Source organism: Danio rerio, chromosome 12 (assembly GCF_052040795.2).
Source record: "Danio rerio strain M-AB ecotype USA chromosome 12, GRCz13ab, whole genome shotgun sequence".
Classification (NCBI taxonomy): Eukaryota; Metazoa; Chordata; class Actinopteri; order Cypriniformes; family Danionidae; genus Danio; species Danio rerio.
The window spans coordinates 1,347,501-1,371,667 of NC_141032.1; the positions used below are offsets into that span (position 1 = coordinate 1,347,501).

Here is a 24,167-nt window from a genome sequence, read left to right on the forward strand (position 1 = left end):
CTCTTGCTGAAGGCAGAAGGTTTGAATGTGTTTCTGCTGTAAGAATCTGATTAATGGCAGCGCTCTTTGGATCTGTGAGTCCTCGTGTTTCAGAACATCAGTCTCTGCATTCGTCTCTTGATTAATTGGGCTGGGGTTCGAGGAGGAACAGACATTTAAATCAATTACCTGGCCTGCTTTTGTTCCCCGCAGACACATAAATCACACAATCACACACTCCTGCTGTTTGTTATCAGAAACCAGCTGCTGTCATAATCTCTAATAAGTAAGAGGGAAAATGGCCTTTAGTAATTGTTTTTAAACTTCTTAACACATTGTTCTTATTAAATCTAGTGAAATACTGTTTTGCAACTGCATATAGTTGTTGTGTTTCCATAGCAACAGAAATGTAAAAAATCCTGTTGCCTTCAATTTTTTAGTTGAATCAAATAGACTTTTTCAGTCATCTCAACATCGCGCAATCACACTATTACGGTACATTTTGTACAACTTAAAAATTTTGTTGAAACCTGATAACTTATTAAAATAAGTGAAATAAGCATAAAAAACTGCTGTTGGCTTGACTTTTTGTTAAATTGTTTACAGTGTAGAATCACCACAGCAGATGTGTGAATGTACAATGTAAAATATAATTGTAAAGTTGCTATGGTAATTGAACCATTGATCTGTTGTGATGATTTTATAGTTGCTATGGTAACAGAATCATTGAGCTGTTGTGGTGATTTTATAGTTGCTATGGTAACAGAACCGTTGATCTGTAGTGGTGATTCTTTAGTTGCTATGGTAACACAACAATTGATATGTTGTGCTGATTCCATAGTTGCTTTGGTAACAACAATTAATCTGTTGTGGTGATTCTATAGTTGCTATGGTAACACAACAATGAATCAGTTCTGGTGATTCTACAGTTGCTATGGTAATAACAATTGATCTATTGTGGCGATTCTATAGTTGCTATGGTAACACAGCAATTGATTTGTTGTGGTGATTCTGTAGTTGCTACGGTGACAATTGATCTGTTATGCTGATTTCTATAGTTGCTACGGCAACACAACAATTAATCTGTTATGGTGATTCTATAGTTGCTATGATAACACAACAATCGATCTGTTGTGGTGATTCTATAGTTGCTATGGTAACAAAACCATTGATCTATTGGGGTGATTCGATAGTTGCTATGGTGTCACAACAATTGATCTGTGGTGCTGATCTCTATAGTTGCTCTGGTAACACAACAATTGATATGTTGTGCTGATTCCATAGTTGCTATGGTAACAACAATTAATCTGTTGTGGTGATTCTATAGTTGCTATGGTAACACAACAATTAATCAGTTGTGATTCTACAGTTGCTATGGTAACAACAATTGATCTGTTGTGATGATTCTATAGTTGCTATGGTAACACAGCAATTGATTTGTTGTGGTGATTCTGTAGTTGCTACAGTGACAACAATTGATCTGTTATGCTGATTTCTATAGTTGCTATGGTAACACAACAATTAATATGTTGTGGTGATTCTATAGTTGCTATGGTAACACAACAATTGATCTGTTGTGGTGATTCTATAGTTGCTATGATAACACAACAATCGATCTGTTGTGGTGATTCTATAGTTGCTATGGTAACACAACAATTGATCTGTTGTGGTGATTTTATAGTTGCCATGATAACAACAATAATAGTAATATAAAAAATGGACCCATTTTTGCAGTTTTCTTCAACTATAGGATATATTATTCTGCAGTTTACTAACCCAGTACAGTTTAAGCTAAGACAGTACTACAGTGTTTATCACTATATTTAATACTACATTATGCTGGAGTATTCATTAAGAAAAAGTTGTAAAAACTATAATATGGTACTGTAATATGGTTAAAACACTATAGTATTTACTCTAAATGACAGTGTGATGTGGAGTGTAGTGTGTGTGCAGAAGTGAGTGAGATTTCTGCAGAATCACAGCTGTGTTCAGTCCAGGACTCTCGCTCATCCGTCAAACACACAGATTACAGCCTGCGCTCGCTTTCACAGCCAGTTTTAATGTCAAGGTCTCTCTGATAACAGGAGCTGCGTCTCTCTCTCTGACAGATCAGTAATTGGAAAATAGAGAGCCAGAATAAAAACCCATGTTGCCTCTCTTCTTTGCTCTTCTTTAATATGCACAGCATTCAAAGCAGACTGAAAATACATGCTTCAGCCCACAAAATGTACTCCAAGGTCTCCTGAAATTAAAATAAAGGATATCTATTAGCTATTGTGCTCTAAAACAGTGACAAAATTCACATTTAGGAGATGTAAACCTGATATGAACATCCAAAGTTTGCACTTTGTCATTTACACAGAAATGGATCATGTGTAATGTAGTTTTTTTTTTTGTTGTTGCACAAATTACTTTATTAAACCTTAAAACGCGAACTGTAGATTCACAGTCAGCTGTCATTTGTTAATTTAATTTAATTTAATTTAATTTAATTTAATTTAATTTAATTTAATTTAATTTAATTTAATTTAATTTAATTTAATTAATTTTAATTTAATTTAATTTAATTTAATTTAATTTAATTTAATTTAATTTAATTTAATTTAATTTAATTTAATTTAATTTAATTTAATTTTAATAAATAACATAAAATACATTTTAATTTACATATTTTTATTTAACATAAAATAAAACATAAATAAAATGTAAATAAATAAATAAATAAATAAAACATAATACATAGATAAATAAAACATAAGTTAAACATAAATAAAACATAAAAAATAATAATAAATAAATAACACAAAACATAAATAAATAAATAAATAAATAAATAAATAAATAAATAAATAAACATACAAATAAATAAAATATAAATAAATAGATAAATAAATAAAACTTAAATTAAACAAAAATAAAGAAAAATATAAATAAAACCTAAATAAATAAATGAATAAACGTAAATAAATAAATGAATGAATAAACAAGTAAACACAAATAAATAAATAAAACATGAATAATATATATATATATATAAATAAAAACAAATAAAAGATCAATAAAAATAAATAAATAAAACCTAAATAAATAAAAAACATAAATAAAACATAAATAAACAAATAAAGGATAATACATAAATAATTAGGTAAATAATAAATTAAAACATAAATAAAAAAAAAAAAAATTAAATAAATAAAGGAATTAATTATTAAATAAAAATAGTGAATGAATGAATGAATGAATGAATGAATGAATGAATGAATGAATGAATTTCCCAGAGATGGGTTGCGGCTGCAAGGGCATGCGCTGCGTAAAAACATGCTTGATAAGTTGGTGGTTCATTCCGCTGTGGCGACCCTGGATTAATAAAGGGACTAAGCTGACAAGAAAATGAATGAATGAATGAATGAATGAATGAATGAATGAATGAATAAATAAATAAATAAATAAATAAATAAATAAATAAATAAATAAATAAAATGTAAAGTTAAATAATTTTCAGTATTTCATCAATTTAACAATATATATATTTTTTTTACACACACACACACAGATATACATCAGACCTGCTGCTCCTCGATTGTTGAAATGGGTAATGTAGTTTCTCTGCACAAATTCTTCTTTAATGGTCTGGTCTGAGTCATTGATCTCATTGAGCTACATGCACAAGCACACATATTACACCACGAAAACATGCGTGTGTGGGTTCTTCACGACCTTAAAAATAAAGCACAAGCGAACTCTACATTTCACAGTCAGCTGAGCAGAATGAAGCCTTAAATGTGTGTCAATCCATTAACTCTCGAATGCAGAAACGGGTAAAAACATTGAATGTCTACCTGATACACATAATTAGGCCTGTGAGGGAAATGGTTAATTACTCAGAGGTGAAGATCACCTATCGACTGCATCTAATGGCAGAGGTGATTCCTGTTCTGTTAACGAGAAACGCATCCAGAGGGTAATGAGAAGGAGAAATCACTGCATGCTTCAGTTCAATGTTATAGATCAGACTGAGTATATGCGGAAAAATAAAGGAGAAAGATGCTGTTCTGGTATAGGGTGTCACGTTTTTCACTTTAATTCAAATGTATTTAATTTAATTTAATTTAATTTAATTTAATTTAATTTAATTTAATTTAATTTAATTTAATTTAATTTAATTTAATTTAATTTAATTTAATATTTTTATTTAATTTTATTTTAAATTATAGCTATTTTTTAATTTAATTTAATTAAATTAAATTAAATTAAATTTAATTTAATTTAATTTAATTTAATTTAATTTAATTTAATTTAATTTAATTTAATTTTTAATTTAATTTAATTTAATTTAATTTAATTTAATTTAGTTTTTAATTTAATAATTAATTTTGTTTAATTACATTTTTATTTTATGTTATTTTAAGTTAATTTATATTTTTTATGTTTTTTTATTTTATGTTTAATTTTTAATTTTTTATTTTTTTTAAATAATTTTTTTTAATTAAATGGTATTTATTTTGTATTTTATATTTAATTTAATTTAATTTGATTTAATTTATTTAATTTAAATGTTTTTTTTTTATGTTTATAAACAACATTAAAAGTTTTATATTTTGATGTTACATTACATTACATTACATTTACATTACATGTAACATTAAATAAAACCTAGATGGATTCATCTATTTATATATTTATTTATTTTAGTAGTTAATTTATTTTACAATACTTTATATTTAACCTTAAAGAGTTTAGTTTAGAATTAAGCGCAAGAAATGTAAATATATTTTCATTAAATATTGCATTATTAAATTAAACTCAATCTAGATTACTGTTACATTTACATAAAAATTTGTTTTTATCTAATACATTTCAAAATTTATAGTACATAATTGTACTACACTTCCTAATCTGTAATTGCCTCTCTGAATATCACATTAACTGTACAAAAATAAATAAATAAATAAATACTAATACTACTAATACTCCCCTTCTTAGACTTTACAGACCTGAAACTTGCTTATAGCACTTATTCATTGTTGCTCTTGGTTGTGTAAATTGCTTCCTTGTCCTCATTTGTAAGTCGCTTTGGATAAAAGCGTCTGCTAAATGACTAAATGTAAATGTAAATATTTTTATCAAAATATCAAAAGATGCCATTTACATTATATCATAATCTCATATAATTTCTATGCATAATAATTCAATTACAAAACTCTTTACTAATATTGTCACATTATAAAGGTCATAATAGTGTTTATTATAAACTGTTTATTGATGTCTGCTTATGATGGAAGCTTGCTGAATATTAATTCGCCCTGAAACGTGCGCTTATGAATTCAGGACTGACACTGAGTTTGTTTACAGTGTCAGAGATGCGTCATTTCATCAATCATTTACGCTCTGCTGGAAAGGTCAATCACACTATTTTACACATGATTAGGCAAATGCCACAGCAACATATACAGATGAATATAGCACATAATATTAGACTAGATATTTGACTAGTGTTCAGCTTGAAGTGACATTTAAAGGCTTCACTAGGGTAATTAGGGTAAAGTTAGGGTAATTAGGCAAGTCATTGTATGACAGTGGTTTGTTCTGGAGACAATCCAACACTAATATTGCTGAAGGGGCCAATAATATTGACCTTAAAATGGCTTTAAAACTATTAAAAACTGCTTTTATTCTAGCCCAAATACAACAAATAAGACTTTCTCCAGAAGAACAAATATTATAGGAAATACTGTGAAAATTTCCTGAATCTGTTCAACATCATTTGGGAAATATTTGAAAAAATTGACCGGAGGGAGAATGATTCTGACTTCAGCTGTATATGACGTCAATCCTTTCACTTGCATTATACAGTCTAATCCTTTCTTTTAGAGCAAGTACACACACACATATAAGAAACTGTAGACACAGACTGACTATATTTATATTCACTGATTTCATCATGGCTTGTCATTTGCATCAGCTGTGTGTGAAAAACAGCCGCAGATCAGCTTGACTCACAGATCAGATCAGTGTGTTCAACAATATCTCAGCTTCAGTGTTTCTGTGAGTTCTTCGCCGTTTACTGAGGATTGGAGAGTTTAATATCCTGCTCATCTGATGAATAATGTTTATTAATGTTCTGTGTTGATCATCTGTTGCTCTGTGTTTCACACAAACACACTGCACATGAACACTGTACAGATACAGGACAGGTATAAAAATCATTCAAGATAATCACAGTATATATTTTTGTTTTCAGATATATAATGTTGGTGGCTTAAAGGTTATCACTGTGGCCTAAACATTTTATTATTATTATTATTATTATTATTATTATTATTATTATTATTATTATTATTATTATTATTACTATTATTATTATTATTTTAAATTATTATTATTTTAAAAAATAATAATATTATTATTATTATTATTATTTTATCATTACTATTTGTGTTATTATTATAATTACTATTTATTATTATTATTTTATCATCATTATTATTATTATTATTATATTATTACTATTATTATTTTAAAAATAATATTTGTATTAATATTATTATTACTATTTTTATTATTACCATTTTTATTATTTGTAATTTTACTATAATTATTATTATTATATTATTACTGTTATTATTATTACTATTTATTATTATTGTTATTATTATTATTTATTATTTCTACTATTATTATTATTATTATTATTATTATTAGATTACTTTTATTTTAAATTATTATTATTTAAAAAAGATATTATTATTATTATTATTATTATATTATTATTACTATTTATTACTATTATTATTATTATTATTATTATTATTATTATTATTATTATATTAATATTATTATTATTATTATTATTATTATTACTATTATTTTTATTATTGTTGTTGTTGTTGTTGCTGCTGTTGTTCTTATTATTAGATTACTTTTATTTTTTTTAATTATGATTATAATAAAATATATTATTATTATTATTATTATTATTATTATTATTATTATTATTATTACTATTATTATTTTTTATCATTACTATTTGTGCTATTATTATTATTATTACTATTTATTATTATTATTTTATTATTATCATTATTATTATTATATCATTACTATTATTTTTTTATAATTACTATTTGTATTAATATTATTATTACTATTTTTATTATTTAATATTATTATAATTATTATTATTATTACTGTTATTATTATTATTGTTATTATTATTATTATTATTATTATTATTATTATTAATATTATTATTATTATTATTATTATTATTGTTTCATTATTCAAGGTTGAAATATGGCATGCATTATGAATGTGCATCAAACATGAGATTAGTAATTTGCAGAAATCAGACATCACAGCCACCGTAAATTAGCTACAGAAGTTTTCGGGATGTCCAGCAGATGTGGTAAACGGGTGTTAATAACGAGTCCTTCATAACGAACCCTAATGACCTGCTGTGTTCAGCCGCCGACAGGTGCTTATTAATATTCATCACAAGCCATGCGAAAGAAAAAAAAAAAAGAGGCAAAAGCTGCTGGGCAGGTCCAGCTGTCACTCAAAACTCCTGACAAAGCAACTTCTCATGAATATTCATCAGCACACGGCCGTCAAACTCATGAGACACCAGTCTCCAGTATGAGTTTGTGTAGCTATTATAATTATTCATTTAGCAGCTGAATGAATATATTAGTTGGCATGATGGCTCAGCGTTTAGCCTCACAGCAAGAAGGTTGCTGGTTCGAGTCCCGTTTCTGTCAGCTGACATTTCTTTGTGGAGTTTGTATGTTCTCCCGATGTTTGTGTGGGTTTCCTCCGGGTGCTCCGGTTTCCCCCACAGTCCAAACACATGCGCTATAGGGGAATTGATGAACTACACTGACCGTAGTGTATGAGTGTGTGTGTGTGTGTGAATGAGTGTGTATGGGTGTTTCCCAGTACTGGGTTGCAGCTGGAAGGGCATCTGCTGTGTAAAACATATGCTCTGTTAAACATTGTTTGGGAAATATTTGAAAAAGATAAAATAATTCACAGTAGGGCCAATCATTTTGACTTCAACTGTGTGTGTGTGTGTGTGTGTGTGTGTGTGAGCCCAGGTGATCTGTAGGTAATTAAATGATCTGCTCTCTGCCACCTGCAGACTGAATGTCAGAGAGTCAACAGGTGGATGAGATTCTGCTGTCAGATCTCTGCACATCACTGTCTGTACTGGAGACACACACACACACACACACACACACACATGCTAGAGCTGGACACACACTGACCTCATACAGTATAATACAAGTCATGGTGATTTCAGTAGCTTTGCTTCCATCCAACGATGTGAATTGGTTTTTCACACATACTGTAATACTGCATAAAGCAGTGGTTGTCAAACTGTGGTACGTGTAACACCAGTGGTACGCAGGCTTCCTTCTAGTGGTACGCGGAGGAATGAAATACGTCATGTACATGCTACACACATTTAAAAATTTATCAAAAATTATGCATATAATATGCCATTTATGAATATAGCCTATATATCTGAGGTAATCTGCCGCGTTGTTTTAACTGTGTGAGTTGTAGCTGCTTTACTGGGCCTACTGTATTTCAATACTGCTCATTTTTGGTGGTACTTAGAGAGACAATTTTTTTCTGAGGTGGTACTTGATGGAAAAAAGTTTGAGAACCACTGGTGTAAAGCATCAGTGATTAAATGAGTGTTTTCATCCAACGAGAAACAGAAGAAACTCCCTTAGTTGCAGATGAACGCGGCGTGCGTGGCAGATCTGCGCAGTTGTTCAAATCTACATTTGCTGACAGACAGTTTGTGCTACTTATCAGTATTATTGGAGGTGTCAGCCTGACCAGGGGCGCAACTGCACATTTACTGATGGGTATGCGGCTTCAACTTTTGCGCGCCCCCCTTCAATCCAACTATATTTTATAACAGGCAAGTGATAAAATGTGGAAAATATTTCCATCAATAAATTAAAGATATTTTTTCATAAAGATATCAATATGCTTCAAAAAATACAGTTTCGCAGTTCTGAACACAACTGAAATAGTATGAAGTAGTAAAAGGTATAATTACATTAAGCATGTTAAGTCGCAAAGAAATGCATCTCATACCACCCAAAATTTCTTCTCAATTTAATTTTCCCTCACGAAATGATTATAGCACCTTGACTAGCCTTGCTTTTGGACTTTTTGTACTACATTTGTCAAAACAAAATGATAGACATGGGAGTCCTAAAGAGCAAAAGAACATTGCAATTACTTCTCACATGCACACTGTGAGAAGTGTAGGGTCTGTCTTTGCAAGAACAATTGACTGAAACTGCTAAAAGTTAAATAAAAAAGACTGTCAAATGTTTAGTGTAATAAAAAAATAAAAAAACAGAAACAAGCAAATGTTCTATTTAATTGAAATGTTATAACTTTGTTTGTAGCCAAAATTAAAATAGTTTTGAGCAAAGAGTTACCAAAAGGCCTGATGAATCTATATGATACATAATAAATTCATAAAAACATGTATATGGTATGAAAAATGGGGGTGGGGGGTGGAATGATTTTTGAATTTAATAAAATACAATATTATACGCATATAAAATGATAAATAAACATTTTTAACAAATATATATATATATATATATATATATATATATATATATATATATATATATATATATATATATATATATATATATATATATATATATATATATAAATATATATTATTTGAAACTTTTAATATGGATAATTTTAAAAATAGTTTTGGCACAATGGCGCCCCCCATGTGTGGCGCCCCTATGCGCCGCATGTACTGCATACCCCCTTTTTGCGCCACTGAGCCTGACAATATTTAATTGGATGAACATTTTTTAGTTTTATGCCTCACCCAGAGTATAAAAACACACATAAACACATTCAGATCATTTACTTTAATCATCACCAGTGGACTGTGAAGAGACTTTCATCCAGCACAACAACACAAGTTTCTGAAGACAATCACCTGCTGCAGCTTTAACCCTCAGGGGTCTAAGGGTGTTTTGGGGTCGTGGAGAAGTTTTGACATGCACTGACATTTGTGTTGTTTTCAGTGTCTTAAAAGCACATTAATGGCTAAAGTGTGATAACAGTGTAAACAGCACAAGCTGGGCTACAATTATACCTAAGCAGCATGTTTGTATGCAACCCAAGCTCATTTTGGAAACGTAGCACGCGGATGTTTCTGGAGGCCGCGATTTACGTGGCTGGAGGTACGTAAGGCCGCGTTTAGTTTTTTTCGAGCGAACGCTGCGGGGCGGTGTGGCGCCGCTCCGCTCCTCCTCTTCGCGCTCGCCGGCCGACGGCTCGCCTCCGAGTGGAGGGCTTTCCCGATGCGACCAGTTTGTCCGCTTAGCTCACAGCGTTGCGTCGGCGGAGCGGAGGCCCCGGAGGAGGAGGAGGAGCCAGCTGCGGGGACGATGACCGGGATCGATTCCGGGGAACAGCGGTTCCGTAAATCAGGTAAGGCGAAAAACGGAATCCGAAAAATAAGGGCGAGAACGCGGCGGGATCCGAAAACGTGGTCGAAATCGAAGACGAGGGCTTTTGCTTTTTTTTTTTTTCCTAGACGGCTTTTGCGAACCGTCGCTCGGGTTTAGGAAAGGAGGAGGAAGAAGAGGGCGGCCGAGTTGACCGATCCGGCGGCTTTTCGCGCGAGAACGGCGTGGACGCGAATGGCGCGCGCTCCCGAGAGGCGCCCGAGACGCGAAAAAGCTCGCACAACGGCCTTTCGCGGATCCGCAAAAAACAAAACCCGCCCGAATACGTACCTCCCGGGACGTAAATCGCGGTCCGCAGAAACGTCCGCGGGGCTACGTTTCCACAATGAGCCCGGGTTGTTTGTATTTGTTTGTGTTTTTGAGAAAGAAACGTTTATGCGTGGTTAGTGAAAAACTATAATTTTAAAATCACTGAAACAAGGCCGTGAAACACACAGAGAACATTTGTGCACAAGACGTTTGAGAACTGGAGCTTGTAGCCTAGTGTTTTTGCTTCAAAATGATGTGAGAATCATCCAATATAGAAGCAATGTATTGAATATAAATTTCTAAGTCACTTCTTGAGTGACAATGGTCTATGCGAGAAGGCGTGAACTATCATTACTATGCAGTAAGTCACACCTGAAGACAAGGACCTGCGTAAAGGCTGATTTATACTTCTGTGTATGCGTCAACGCATAGCCCTACGTCGAGGCCATCGACGTCGCACCTCTCAAAAAATGTAACTACACGTCGTAATGACGAGTAGTGCAAGCTCTGTGATTGGTCGGCTTGGTATCGCTGACAAGTCTGGGCGGGACTGAGAGCCGCACGAGCCTGATGGAGCGATTATTTACAAGTGTGGAGTCCCGTGAAGGAGCTCCGGATGGAAAGTTTTGTTTTGTGTTTACCTCATAGTTAAAGTTGTTGCACGTCCGCCGGTTCCTGCCTCAGAATGAGCAAGTTTGAGCCACTTGTACATCCCGGAAGCGTTCAGAAAGAACAAAACACCAGCAAAGAAACTCGACACAGAGGAACATAAACACCTCACTGCCAACTAGCGTTTCGGAAGTGTTAATGCAGAACAACTGAAAATTACAAACAAATTAAACAGAAATTGGGGAAACAATAAACAGGGGGGGGCTAATAATTCAGGGGGGCTAATAATTCTGACTTCAACTGTATATCAAATCTACTGATGAAGTTACTCGTAAATACACTTTACATATAACTTAAGGCATGCACTTAAATTTACACATGAAACAGTGTGTACAGAAGACACATTCAGGGCAAAATCAACAATGTAAATATGACGAGTGTAAGATAATAAAGGGTGTAAGGTAGTGGTTCTCAAACTTTTTTCATCAAGTACCACCTCAGAAAAAAATTGTCTCTCTAAGAACCACCATAATGACGAGGCAGATTAATTCCTATTATTATTGTCAGCCCCTTTAAAAAAAAATAAAAATTAAATAAATAAATAGTCAATGTTTAAAGTGTGCTTTTAAAAGTGAAAATGGTAGGCTCCTTCTCTTAAAGCTAAAATAAAAGTGCTGTTGTTAAATGTTAAGTATTAACAAATAGTAACCTATTTATCAAAACCTGAAAATGTTGCTTGGACCTCATAAATAATGGCTATGTCATCATATTCATATATAAAACCAGTTTGATAAATTTTGAAATATGTGTTGCATGTACACATGACGTATTTGTTTCTCTCTGAAATCTATTGTATTTTAAAATAAATGATTTGGAATTACATATTTACATTAGAGATTACATCCAGCTCGTTTTTTTTACAGTACGTGTGTGTCAGAAAACGTGAGCGATTACATGCATAAATGCACTGCTTGACCAATTCAAACGTTATTTATCCATTCATATGTGCAGATTTAAGTTCTCATCTTAAGTGGACCGCAGTTTGTGGTAACCGCATACAGAGACTAACTTTAATTAGGCTATATTTTAGCTTCAAGCATGGCAAAGTTGCTTGAGTCTATGTTTTGTGTCCCGCTACGTTTAAATCACATCCTGATAAAGTAGCTTAAAACTGAGTATTTTTTTCTTTCATTATTCAGTATTCTTCCACGTACCACTAGAAGGAGGCCTGCGTACCACTAGTGGTACACGTACCACAGTTTGAGAACCACTGCTGTAAGGTTTGTAAAAGCCCGGAGTGCGCATCACACGGTCTTAGCTGTACAGGTAGGAATCTCAGAGGCTGTGGAGCCATGTAAGCATCAGTCTCTCTGTACCGCTGTTGTTTAAGTGATTGCATAAACTACATTTTTGTGATGTTCTCTAACACCATTCTTAGTATTCAAATCGATGTTAATAAGAATGTGTTTTATAACTGGGACTGATTCTGTAAGTCTGAGACTGAAGTTGTTCTATTTCTCAGAGGAAGGTCATCTGGTTTTACTCATTATATAAGGGTTTTCTCCCTGAGTGACTCCATCTCTTTAAATGAATCCTTTACCCTGACTCATTATCTTTATATGTGAGGGATTTAACTTTATTATCATGGCTCTCTTCATTTACTGCATTTAATTACTTTTTTTTTTACTAAGATGAGCATTATTGAGTTATGGCAAATGGGCTATTGGAAATTATTCAATGACATTAATCATTTATATAAGGGCTACTTTGACGTACTTGACCTGGTCTGTGTTTCCATGACAACAGCATAGTGCCGTTTAACTAGCATAAGGAAATATTTATTCATTTATTCCTTCATTTCTTTTCAGCTTAGTCCCTTTATTAATCCAGGGTCGCCACAGCGGAATGAACCGCCAACTTATCCAGCACATGTTTTTTGCAGCGGATGCCCTTCCAGCCGCAACCCATCTGAAACATCCACACACACACTCATTCACACACTCATACACTACTAGCCTATCCAACTCACCTGTACCGCAAGTGTTTGGACTGTAGGGGAAACCGGAGCACCCGGAGGAAACCCCTGCGAACACAAGGAGAACATGCAAACTCCACACAGAAACACCAGTTCATCCGGCCGAGGCTAGAACCAGTGACCTTCTTGCTGTGAGGCAACAGCACTACCTACTGCAGCACTGCGTCACCCAGAAAATATTAATTCATTAATTTTCGACTTAGTGTCATATGAGGGGTCGCCACAGTGAAATGAACCGCCAATTTTTCCAGCATATGTTTTACACAGTGGATGGACTTCCAACCCCAACCCAGTGCTGAGAAACACCCATACACACTCATGCAAACTCCACACAGAAACACCAACTGGCCCAACTGGGACTCGAACTAGCAACCTTCTTGCTGTGAGGCAACAGCACTACCTACTGCACCACTGCATCACCCAGAAAATATTCATTCATTCATTTTCCTTCGACTTAGTGTCTTATTTATCAGGGGTGCAATGAACCGCCGACTGTTCCAGCATATGTTTTACACAGTGAATGCCCTTCCAAGCGCAACCACTCATGCAAACTCCACACAGAAACACCAACTGGCCCAGCTGGGACTCGAACTAGCAACCTTCTTGCTGTGAGATGACAGTGCTAACCACCGAGCCACCGTTCGCCCCATAAGACAAAATTAGTATTCAGATTATTATTTAGATGATTCATGTAGAATGTTTTTTTTTGTTTGTTTGTTTGTTTCTTCGTAAGTAGTATTTATTAATGCATAAAAGTGTGAAATTGGCATTATATATATAGTATATTTTTTATTATTTGTATGTTAATTGTATGATATTTGTTGTTGTTTCAATGTGAATTGTACTGAAATAATGCAAAAAAAAAAAATTAATTAAATAAACAAAAATGCCTACAAAACTTATAGTAGCTTATTTGTCATTCAAATCACACAAATTCAACAATATTCATTGCAGAATGACTTTCTTATTTTAGAGATTTTGTCTCTAGTCTAAATATATAAAAAAATATTAAATCAAGAAACATGTTCAAAGTAAAAGTTTTTTTTTTAGGAATAATACATTAAAATGAAGTGTTTTTTCCTTAAATAATCTTGCTTTTCCTTTTGACATAAGATTATTTTTCTGACCTCATTGAGAGATTATTTTGCTTGTTTTAAGGAAAAACTTCATTTTGACATATTATTTCTTAAAACAAGACAATATGTTTTGCCTACCTAGAAAATTCTTCTTGATTTAAGAATTTTAAATATTTAGACTAGAAACAAGACACAAAATCTAAGTAAAATGGCATTTTTTTGCAGGGTATTTATTGTGTTTTGATTGCAAATGCCACTTTATTTAAAGAAAAATAAATAGTGTTGACTTGTGATGCATGCTGTGGATGTTTATTATATGTACCTTTGACCTTAATAACAATTCAGATTTGGACATCAGAGACTAATTTTACACCTTGAAAAAAAGGAGCATAATAGGTCCTCCTTAAAACCAGAAATACAATTTATTGTACTTACCCGACTGGGAGATAACTTAGCTAAATAAATACATTCATCATCCCTAGTGCATATTTAATTGTGTAATGATGCAAGAACCGCCCACTAATACATGAAAACAACACTGTCTGGCATGCAGATTCATTCATTCATTCAGTTTCTGCCGCTTTTTCGGGGCCGGGTCGCATGGGCAGCAGTCTTAGGAGAGAACCCCAGACTTCCCTCTCCCCAGACACTTCCTCCAGCTCCTCAGGAGGGATCCCAAGGCGTTCCCAGGCCAGCCGAGAGACATAGTCCCTCCAGTGTGTCATGGGTCTTCCCCGAGGCCTCCTCCCAGTGGGACATGCCTAGTAGGTAGGCGTACAGGAGGCATCCAAAACAGATGCCCGAGCCACCTCAGCTGACTTCTCTCGATGTGGAGGAGTAGCGGCTCTACTCCGAGCTCCTGTGTCAGAGCTCCTCACCCTATCCATAAGAGTGCGCCCTGCCGGCTTGTATTCGGCGGCTTGTATCTGAGATCTTGTCCTTTCGGTCATGACCCAAAGCTCATGACCATAGGTGAGAGTAGGAACGTAGATTGACCGGTAAATCGAGAGCTTTGCCTTTCGGCTCAGCTCCTTCTTTACCACAACGGACCAGTACATCGACCGCATTACTGCTGCCTGTCAATCTCACGCTCCATCCTTCCCTCACTCGTGAACAAAACTCCGAGATACTTAAACTCCTCCACCTGGGGTAAGGACTTTCCTCCAACCTGGACATGGGAAACCACCAATCACTAATTGTTTGGTTATTGCATGTCATTTATCGGGGCTAATTCCTAAATACACACCGCAATCAAACACTGAAAATGGCAGTATGAAGGACTGTAAAAGTGTAGAATAAGGTCGCTTTAATCAGTCCGTCATCATCCTTCTCACTTCCACTGAGTTTTCACACGATGTTTTATTATGAGAGCTTTCATTTCAGCGATCAGTCAACCAGTGTGCCGACAGCCCGAGGAAAAGATATCATTAAAAAGATGAGTTTGCCGCTGGCTGCTGCTGTAGCTGTCAGAAACGAATATAATGTCACCTGCTGAGGCCAAAACCATGAACACAGCACAGACCTGAGACTGAATGAAGATTCCCTGACAGAAATATATCCCTCGTTAGACTTCATTAGCCTAGTTTTCTTTAATATAATGCGCACAGATGTGTGTGAGAGCAAACGCGCTCGTGTTTTGCTTGGGGCAAGGTTATTTTAGTTAACACAAATTGAGGTCGTTATTCTTCCCTGGTTATTTTGTGCAAAATGTGCATTGTTACTGAGATAATTCAGTGAAGTTTGATGTCTTTATGTTGTTTTTTTAATTTTAATCGAGGCTTTTAGATAAGTAAACTTGGTGTTTGGTGCAGACAACATGACAAACACTAAACTTTAGTCAACATCGGACAAGTTTTGTTAAAGAACTCATTCATTCACTTGGTCAGCTTAGTCACTTTATTAATCAGGGGTCGCCACAGCGGAATGAACCGCCAACTTATCCAGCAAGTTTTTACACAGCGGATGCCCTTCCAGCTGCAACCCATCTCTGGGAAACATCCACACACACACTCATTCACACTCATACACTACGGACAATTTAGCCAACCTAATTCACCTGTACCACATGTTTTTGGAGTGTGGGGGAAACCGGAGCACCCGGAGGAAACCCACGCGAGTGCAGGGAGAACATGCAAACTCCACACAGAAACGTTAACTGAGCTGAGGCTCGAACCAGCGACCTTCTTGCTGTGAGGCGACAGCACTATCTACTGCGCCACTGCTTCCCCCTTGTTAAATAACAATACATACTAAAACTTAAATTAAATATATACACTTCCTGACAAAAGTATTGTTGTTGATCTCAGTTAAAAGAGCAACAAATAATAACTTGACGTTAGTTGATGATGTGTGAAAGTGTCAGAAGGTGGACTTCTCTGCTGAATCATCTGCTGATCCCGATCATCACCAATACTGCAGAAGACCTACTGGAACCCTCATAGAGCCAAAGTTCTCAGAGAAACCAGTCAAGTTTGGTGAAGGAGAAGTCATGGTTTGGGGTTCATTCAGTATGGGGGCGTGCGAGAGATCTGCAACATCAACAGTCTGAGGTATCAAGACATCTGTGCTGCCCATTACATTACAAACCACAGGAGAGGGACAATTCTCCAGCAGGATAGCGCTCCTCATACTTCAGCCTCCACATCAAAGCTCCTGAAAGCAAAGAAGGTCAAACTGCTCCAGGATTGGCCAGCCCAGTCACCAGATATAAACATTATTGAGCTGATGAAGGAGAAGGTGTTTTAAAGATGAACACAAATACTCTTGATGAACTCTGGAAGTCCTCCATGAAGGCTTTCTTCTTCATTCCAGATGACTTTATTAATCAGTGATTTGAGTCATTTCAGAGATGTATGGATGCAGTCCTCCAAGCTCATGATGGAGTCAGACACAATATTCATTCTGTCTCCACTGCAGCAGGACTTTATATTCTATACTGGACATTATTTCTGTTCAGTGATGAGACTTTAGTCTGAGCAGAGTCAGACCGCACTGTCCTCATCAAATCAGTCAACATCAAGACATGATCAGATTTAATTGAGCTCAAATCAGCAAAATCTAGAGGCCTTCGCCTTTCATAGAGACACTTCTGACACCAAATCAGCAACTAGAGTCTTTCCTAAAACTTGAATAGACTAAATAGAATAGACCTAAAACTACCATTAATAAAACAAACTAAAACTAGACTGAAACGTAACGCACACATAAAAATAGGATCAAAATAAAAACATGCACAACTATAATAACCCTGGCTTTGGCTCTCATAATAATAATGCAGATGAGTATTCAAACTCCACTGGTGGTGTGCTAAATTCACACTGAGAGGAAATTAATTCAGCTGCAGATTTTCCCTGTAGACTGATTATGATAAATCTGGTTCCCGTCAGCAGGTTTAATCACACTTCTGTGCTAAAAACAGCTCGTTTACAAACGTGGTGTTTGTCTTGAAGTCTCCGGCCGCGTCTCGATGCAGATATGATGACAAAGTGGATCTGCTTCTTATATAAGCTGCTCCTCGTGTTGGATTTAATTGGCTCTCGGAGTCAGAAAGAAGAAGTGTAGGTGTTCGCTGTGACTCACTGTCCTCTTATTTATGACCCAAACTAGCAAGTGTCTGGAGACCCGCTCCTTATATACTGCTGCTTTAACAATACACACCTTGAGCTGGAGACAGGAGCACACCTTAAAATCAATGTGGTGACTTTTACCTATTGTGCATCACATGAAGTCAGAAGTGAAGTGATGAATTATGAACAGAGGTCTGATTCTGCATTCTCTACACTGCAAAAATGCTTTATTTTGAGTTTCTCATTTTAGTGTTTTTTGCAGTGTAGTCCTATGAATTCTTAAATTAAGAAGCATTTTCTAGACCAATAAAAATACTATCATGTTTTTAGACATAATAGGACAAAATTAAGTGAGTTTTGTCTTAAAACAAGCTAAATAATCTGCCAGTGGGGTGAGTAAATTAAAGTTTTTTTTTTTTTTTTTGCTTTGAAATAAGCCAATTTTTCTTTTAGTCATACTTTTCCCAATTATTAATCAGGTTTAGGTCAGGACTCTGGGCTGCTACTTCAACACCTGTTACATTAACTTGTTTTGCTGTGTCTAATTAGGGCTTTTCACAATTGAAATTGTTAACCCTGGCTCATCCTAAACCTGGGTCACTATTCCCAATATCGTGTAGCTCTGTTTTCAATCAGATTTAGGTCAGGACTCTGGGCTGCCAATTCATCACATGTTACATTAACTTGTTTTGCTGTGTCTAATTAGGGCTTTTCACAATTGAAATTGTTAACCCTGGCTCATCCTAAACCTGGGTCACTATTCCCAATATCGTGTAGCTCTGTTTTCAATCAGGTTTAGGTCAGGACTCTGGGCTGCCACTTCATAACATGTTACATTAACTTGTTTTGCTGTGTCTCATTAGGGCTTTTCAAACTTGAAATTGTTAACCCTGGGTCATCCTAAACCTGGGTCATCTTGTTCACAGTATTGTGTAGCCCTGTTTTCAGTCAGGTTTAGGTCAGGACTCTGGGCTGCCATTTGATTACTTGTTACATTTACTTGTTTCTCTGTGTCTGACTGGGGTTTTTCACACTTGAAATTGTTAACCCTGGGTCATCCAAAACCTGGATCATCTTGTTCCCAGCATTTTGCAGCCCTATTTTCAATCAGGTTTGGATCGGGACTCTGGGCTGCCATTTCATTACTGATTACATTTCCTTGTTTCGCTGTGTCTCATTAGGGCTTTTCACATTTGAAATTGTTAACCCTGGGTCATGCTAAACCTGGGTCATTATTCCCAGTATGGTATATCCCTGTTTTCAATCAGGTTTAGGTCAGGACTCTGGGCAGCCACTTCGTCATTGTTACATTTATTTGTTTGCTTTGTCTAATTAGGGCTTTACACACTTGAAATTGTTAACCCTGGGCCATCCTAAACCTGGGTCATCTTGTTCACAGTATCGTGTTGCTCTGTTTTCAATCAGGTGTAGGTCAGGACTCTGGGCAGCCACTTCATCACTTGTTACATTTACTTGTATTGCTGTGTCAAATTAGGGCTTTTCACACTTGAATTTGTTAACCCTGGGTCATTCTAAACCTGGATCATCTTGTTCCCAGCCCTTTTATCAATCAGGTTTGGATCGGGACTCTGGGCTGCCATTTCATTGGTAAATTTACTTGTTTTGCTGTGTCTGATTAGGGCTTTTTACACTAAAAATTGTTAACCCTGGGTCATCCAAAACCCAGATCATCCTGGGTAATCCTTTTGTCAGTATGATGCAGCCCTATTATTCAATCAGGTTTAGATCAGGACTCTAGGCTGCCACTTTATCACTTGTTACATACTTGTTTTGCTGTGTCTAATTATGGCTTTTCACACTTGAAATTGTTAACCCTGGATCATCCTAACCCTGGGTCATTAGTCCTAGTATCGTGTAGCCCTGTTTTCAATCAGGTTTAGGTCAGGACTCTGGCTGCCACTTCATTATTACTGTGTCTAATTAGGGCTTTTTTAAACTTGAAATTGTTAACCCTGGGTCATCCTAAACCCAGGTCATCTTGTTCCCAGTATCGTGCAGCCATTTTTTCAATCAGGTTTGGATCGGGACTCTGGGCTGCCATTTCATTACTGATTACATTTCCTTGTTTCGCTGTGTCTGATTAGGGCTTTTCACATTTGAAATTGTTAACCCTGGATCATGCTAAACCTGGGTCATTATTCCCAGTATCGTATAGCCCTGTTTTCAATCAGGTTTAGATCAGGACTCCGGGCTGCCATTTCATTACTTGCTACATTTTCTTGTTTCGCTGTGTCTGATTGGGGTTTTTCACACTTGAAATAGTTAACCCTGGGGGATCCTAAACCCAGGTTATCTTGGCTCATCCTTTTCCTAGTATTATGTCACCCATATTTTCAATTTTGTTTAGATCAGACTTGATGTGCATTCCTAAGCTCTGGGTTAACTTTCATATTCATATATTTTCGGTGTGACTGTTCCATACTGTATGATCATCATGTTGTTCTTAGTTATTGAACAGTTACTGCAGGTTTTTAAAGCATACTCTCTAAACTCTTTTACTCTGGTAAAATGACAGTGATATGTGTCCTGTGTAGCGGAGGCTTGTTCCAGAATGAAACTTTCTGGTGTGTTTTTTCATGCGAGTTTGTGACAGCAGGTTGATTATGATGCATCAGCACAGACTCTGATCATACAGTGACAGATGAACTGACCTCAAACCTGCTGTCCTGCCGCTTCAGCACACAAACACTGAAGCTGAGCTGATTTTGGAAGCTGTCACACTGTCCAATTTACTGCGCTGGAACAACGGCAGATCCATGGCTAAAGTTTGTCCTCTGCAATGAAGATGACAGTGCAGGCGTTTGCTACTGTTTTTAGCACTACTCTAGCAAAAACCTCAAAAAAGACATACAGACTCCCTCAGATGTGGACAGATGTTGAGTGCGTTTTTTCTTTTTTTTCCTTAATATTAATAAAAATTTTATTTTAATATTTTTTTCTCAATATAAATTTGGCATACTGTGGATTAAATGATTTTACTGCACAGCTTCCAGCCAATCAGAATAAAGAATGCCAACAGATCAGAAATAAGCAATTTTATTGCACACCTTCCAGCCAATCAGAATCAAGAATTTCAACAAATCCTAAATATGCTACTTTTTTGCAGCTTTCAGCCAATCAGAATGAAGAATTTCAGCAAACCATGGAATTAGTCATTTCTGTTGCACACCTTCCAGCCAATCAGGATCAAGAATTTCAACAAAAAATAAATAAGAGATTTTTTGCACACAGTCCAGCCAATTAGAATCGAGAATTTAAACAGATCAGGAATAAACAATTTTATTGCACACCTTCCAGTCAATAAAAATCAAGAATTTTAATAAACCATAAAATGTGTGATTTTTATTTCACGCCTTTCAGCCAATCAGAATCAAGAATTTCAGCAAACCATTAAATAAATGATTTTATTGCACAGTTTTTAGCCAATCAGAATGAAGAATTCCAACAGATCATGAATAAACCATTTTATTGCACACCTTCCAGCCAATCAAAATCAAGAATTTCAGCAAATGGGGTACAAGTGATTTTATTGGATACGTTGCAGCCACTCAGAACCTAGAATTTCAACAGACCATGAAATAAGCGATTTTATTGCACACTTTCCAACCAATCGGAATCTAGAATTTCAGCAAACCATGAAATAAGCGATTTTATTGCACAGCTTCCAACCAATCAGAATCAAGAATTTCTACAAACCATGAAATAAGAGATTTTATTACACAGCTTCCAACCAATCAGAATCAAGACCTTCAACAGATCAGTAATTTTATTGCACATCCACCAGCCAATTAGAATCAAGAACTTCAACAAACCATAGAACAAGTGAATTTATTGCACAGCTTCCAGCCAATCAGAATCAAGAATCTCAATAGATCAGGAATAGGGGATTTTATTGTACACCTTCCAGCCAATCAGAATCACGAATTTTAGCAGACCATAGAATAAGCGAATTTATTGCACAGCTTCCAGCCAATCAGAATCAAGAATTTCAACAAACCATGAAATAAGAGATTTTATTGCACATATTTCAGCCAATCAGAATCAAGAATTTCAGCAAACCATTAAATAAATGATTTTATTGCACAGTTTTCAGCCAATCAGAATGAAGAATTCCAACAGATCATGAATAAACCATTTTATTGCACACCTTCCAGCCAATCAAAATCAAGAATTTCAGCAAATGGGGTACAAGTGATTTTATTGGATACGTTGCAGCCACTCAGAACCTAGAATTTCAGCATACCATGAAATAAGCGATTTTATTGCACAGCATCCAGCCAATCAGAATAAACAATTTTTAATAAACCATGTGATTTTTATTTGATGCCTTTCAGCCAATCAGTATCAACAATTTCAACAGACCATGAAATAAGAGATTTTATTACACACTTTCCAACCAATCAGAATCAAGAATTTCTACAAACCATGAAATAAGAGATTTTATTACACACTTTCCAGCCAATCAGAATCTAGAATTTCAGCAAACCATGAAATAAGAGATTTTATTACACAGCTTCCAACCAATCAGAATCAAGAACGTCAACAGATCAGTAATTTTATTGCACATCCACCAGCCAATCAGAATCAAGAATTTCAGCAGATCATTGAATAAGTGAATTTATTGCACATATTTCAGCCAATCAGAATCAAGAAACTCAATAGGTCAGGAATAGGTGATTTTATTGTACACCTTCCAGCCAATCAGAATTACGAATGTCATTAAAGGCTTTTCAGGGCGATACAGATCTAGAACAGCACTTTTACTATGTTCAAAGTACCTTTTATAAACCATCTTTTTTGGGGGGGGAGTGTACGTAAAACAGCCCTGACTTCATGAGCCTTGATCTTTAAGTGCTGACAACAGAAAAGCCCGTGTGTCTGATCTCGCCGCTGCTTTTCTCACTCATCATTAAGTGTGATGGGAACATGTAGGATTCATTATAAAGTGTAGATCAACTCTAAATCTGCTCAGATCCAGATCACGGCAACAAACAGACCTTCAATTAATGCACGACAGGACGAAATCACTCATTATGGGGACATTTCCATACAGAAAGATAATAACTGCAGTTTAAGGCTCTTTATTAATGCACATCAAAAACCTTAGCGGCTCTGTAAAGAAAAACAGCTTTATGTGAAGCCTATATTTATAATGCATTATAATGGTGGCTACTCTAACAGGCTTCTAATGAAATGCAGGGATATTTTCAGCCTGCTGGATTACACATGTGGCTGCAGCGTCTCTAGGGATTTAATAAAAGTTGAAAGCGTCTGATGATCTGCGCTGGATTCTGGATCTCAGAGATAGACGGTAATGATGCAGGAGTTTCTCCAAAACGCTGATCTGTTTTTCCTTTCTCTTGTGTTGCAGAATAAAGTGCTGAGCATCGACAGCATGAGGGTTAAACTACAGGTGAGCGTCTTTAACCATTTACTGCACTCTACTGAACTCTGCTGTGCTGTATGCTGGTGAACAGTGCAGTCGGTGTGTGTGTAGAAGCTTCAGATCAGCTGATGTAGGATGGATTTCTTCAGATGTTTTCACTGCAGAAGATTGATATTGTTTCAAAATTGACTTGAGAAGCTAAATTACTTTAAATATTGAGTTCTTACAATTAAGAGTGTTGCTTATGTTAATTTAAGAGAACAAACTTAATTTAAACAGATTAAAATTAACTTAAACAAATTAAATAAAAGACACGTTTTGTACCCACATTCATAGATTGTTCTCTATTTTTATTAATGAATGAATGAATGAATAAACTAATTAATTAATTCAATAAATGAATGAATGAATTAACTCATTCATTAATTAGTCGATTAGTTCATTAATTCTTTCGTTTGTTTGGTCCTTCATTTGTTTGTTCACTTATTCATTGATTAGTTGATTAATTAATTAATTTTTTCATTTATTTATTCATTCATTTATTAGTTGATTAATTAATTAATTCATTAGTTGATTACTTAATTAATTTATTTATTCATTCGTTCATTCATTCATTCATTCATTCATTCATTCATTCATTCATTCATTCATTCATTCATTCATTCATTCATTCATTCATTCATTTGTTCATTTGTTCATTCGTTCATCTATTGT

General features: G+C 35.0%; 1 protein-coding gene and 1 long non-coding RNA gene across 2 annotated transcripts in view; one reads left to right on the forward strand and one right to left on the reverse strand.

Moving 5' to 3' along the window:
- The window catches only part of rab26 (RAB26, member RAS oncogene family), a 112,059-nt gene that overhangs the window by 22,737 nt on the left and 65,155 nt on the right, over positions 1-24,167 (forward strand). The window contains exon 3 of the mRNA XM_087275610.1: positions 23,439-23,480. Coding sequence (XP_087131736.1) covers positions 23,439-23,480 — 42 coding nt within the window. The remainder of the gene's footprint in view (positions 1-23,438; positions 23,481-24,167) is intronic.
- LOC147841242 (uncharacterized) lies at positions 18,219-22,524 on the reverse strand. Its single transcript, XR_015503760.1, has 5 exons — positions 21,237-22,524; positions 20,335-21,173; positions 19,393-19,881; positions 18,697-19,079; positions 18,219-18,540 (listed from the first exon to the last, which is right to left on the reverse strand). It is a non-coding gene; the product is annotated as an uncharacterized LOC147841242 (long non-coding RNA).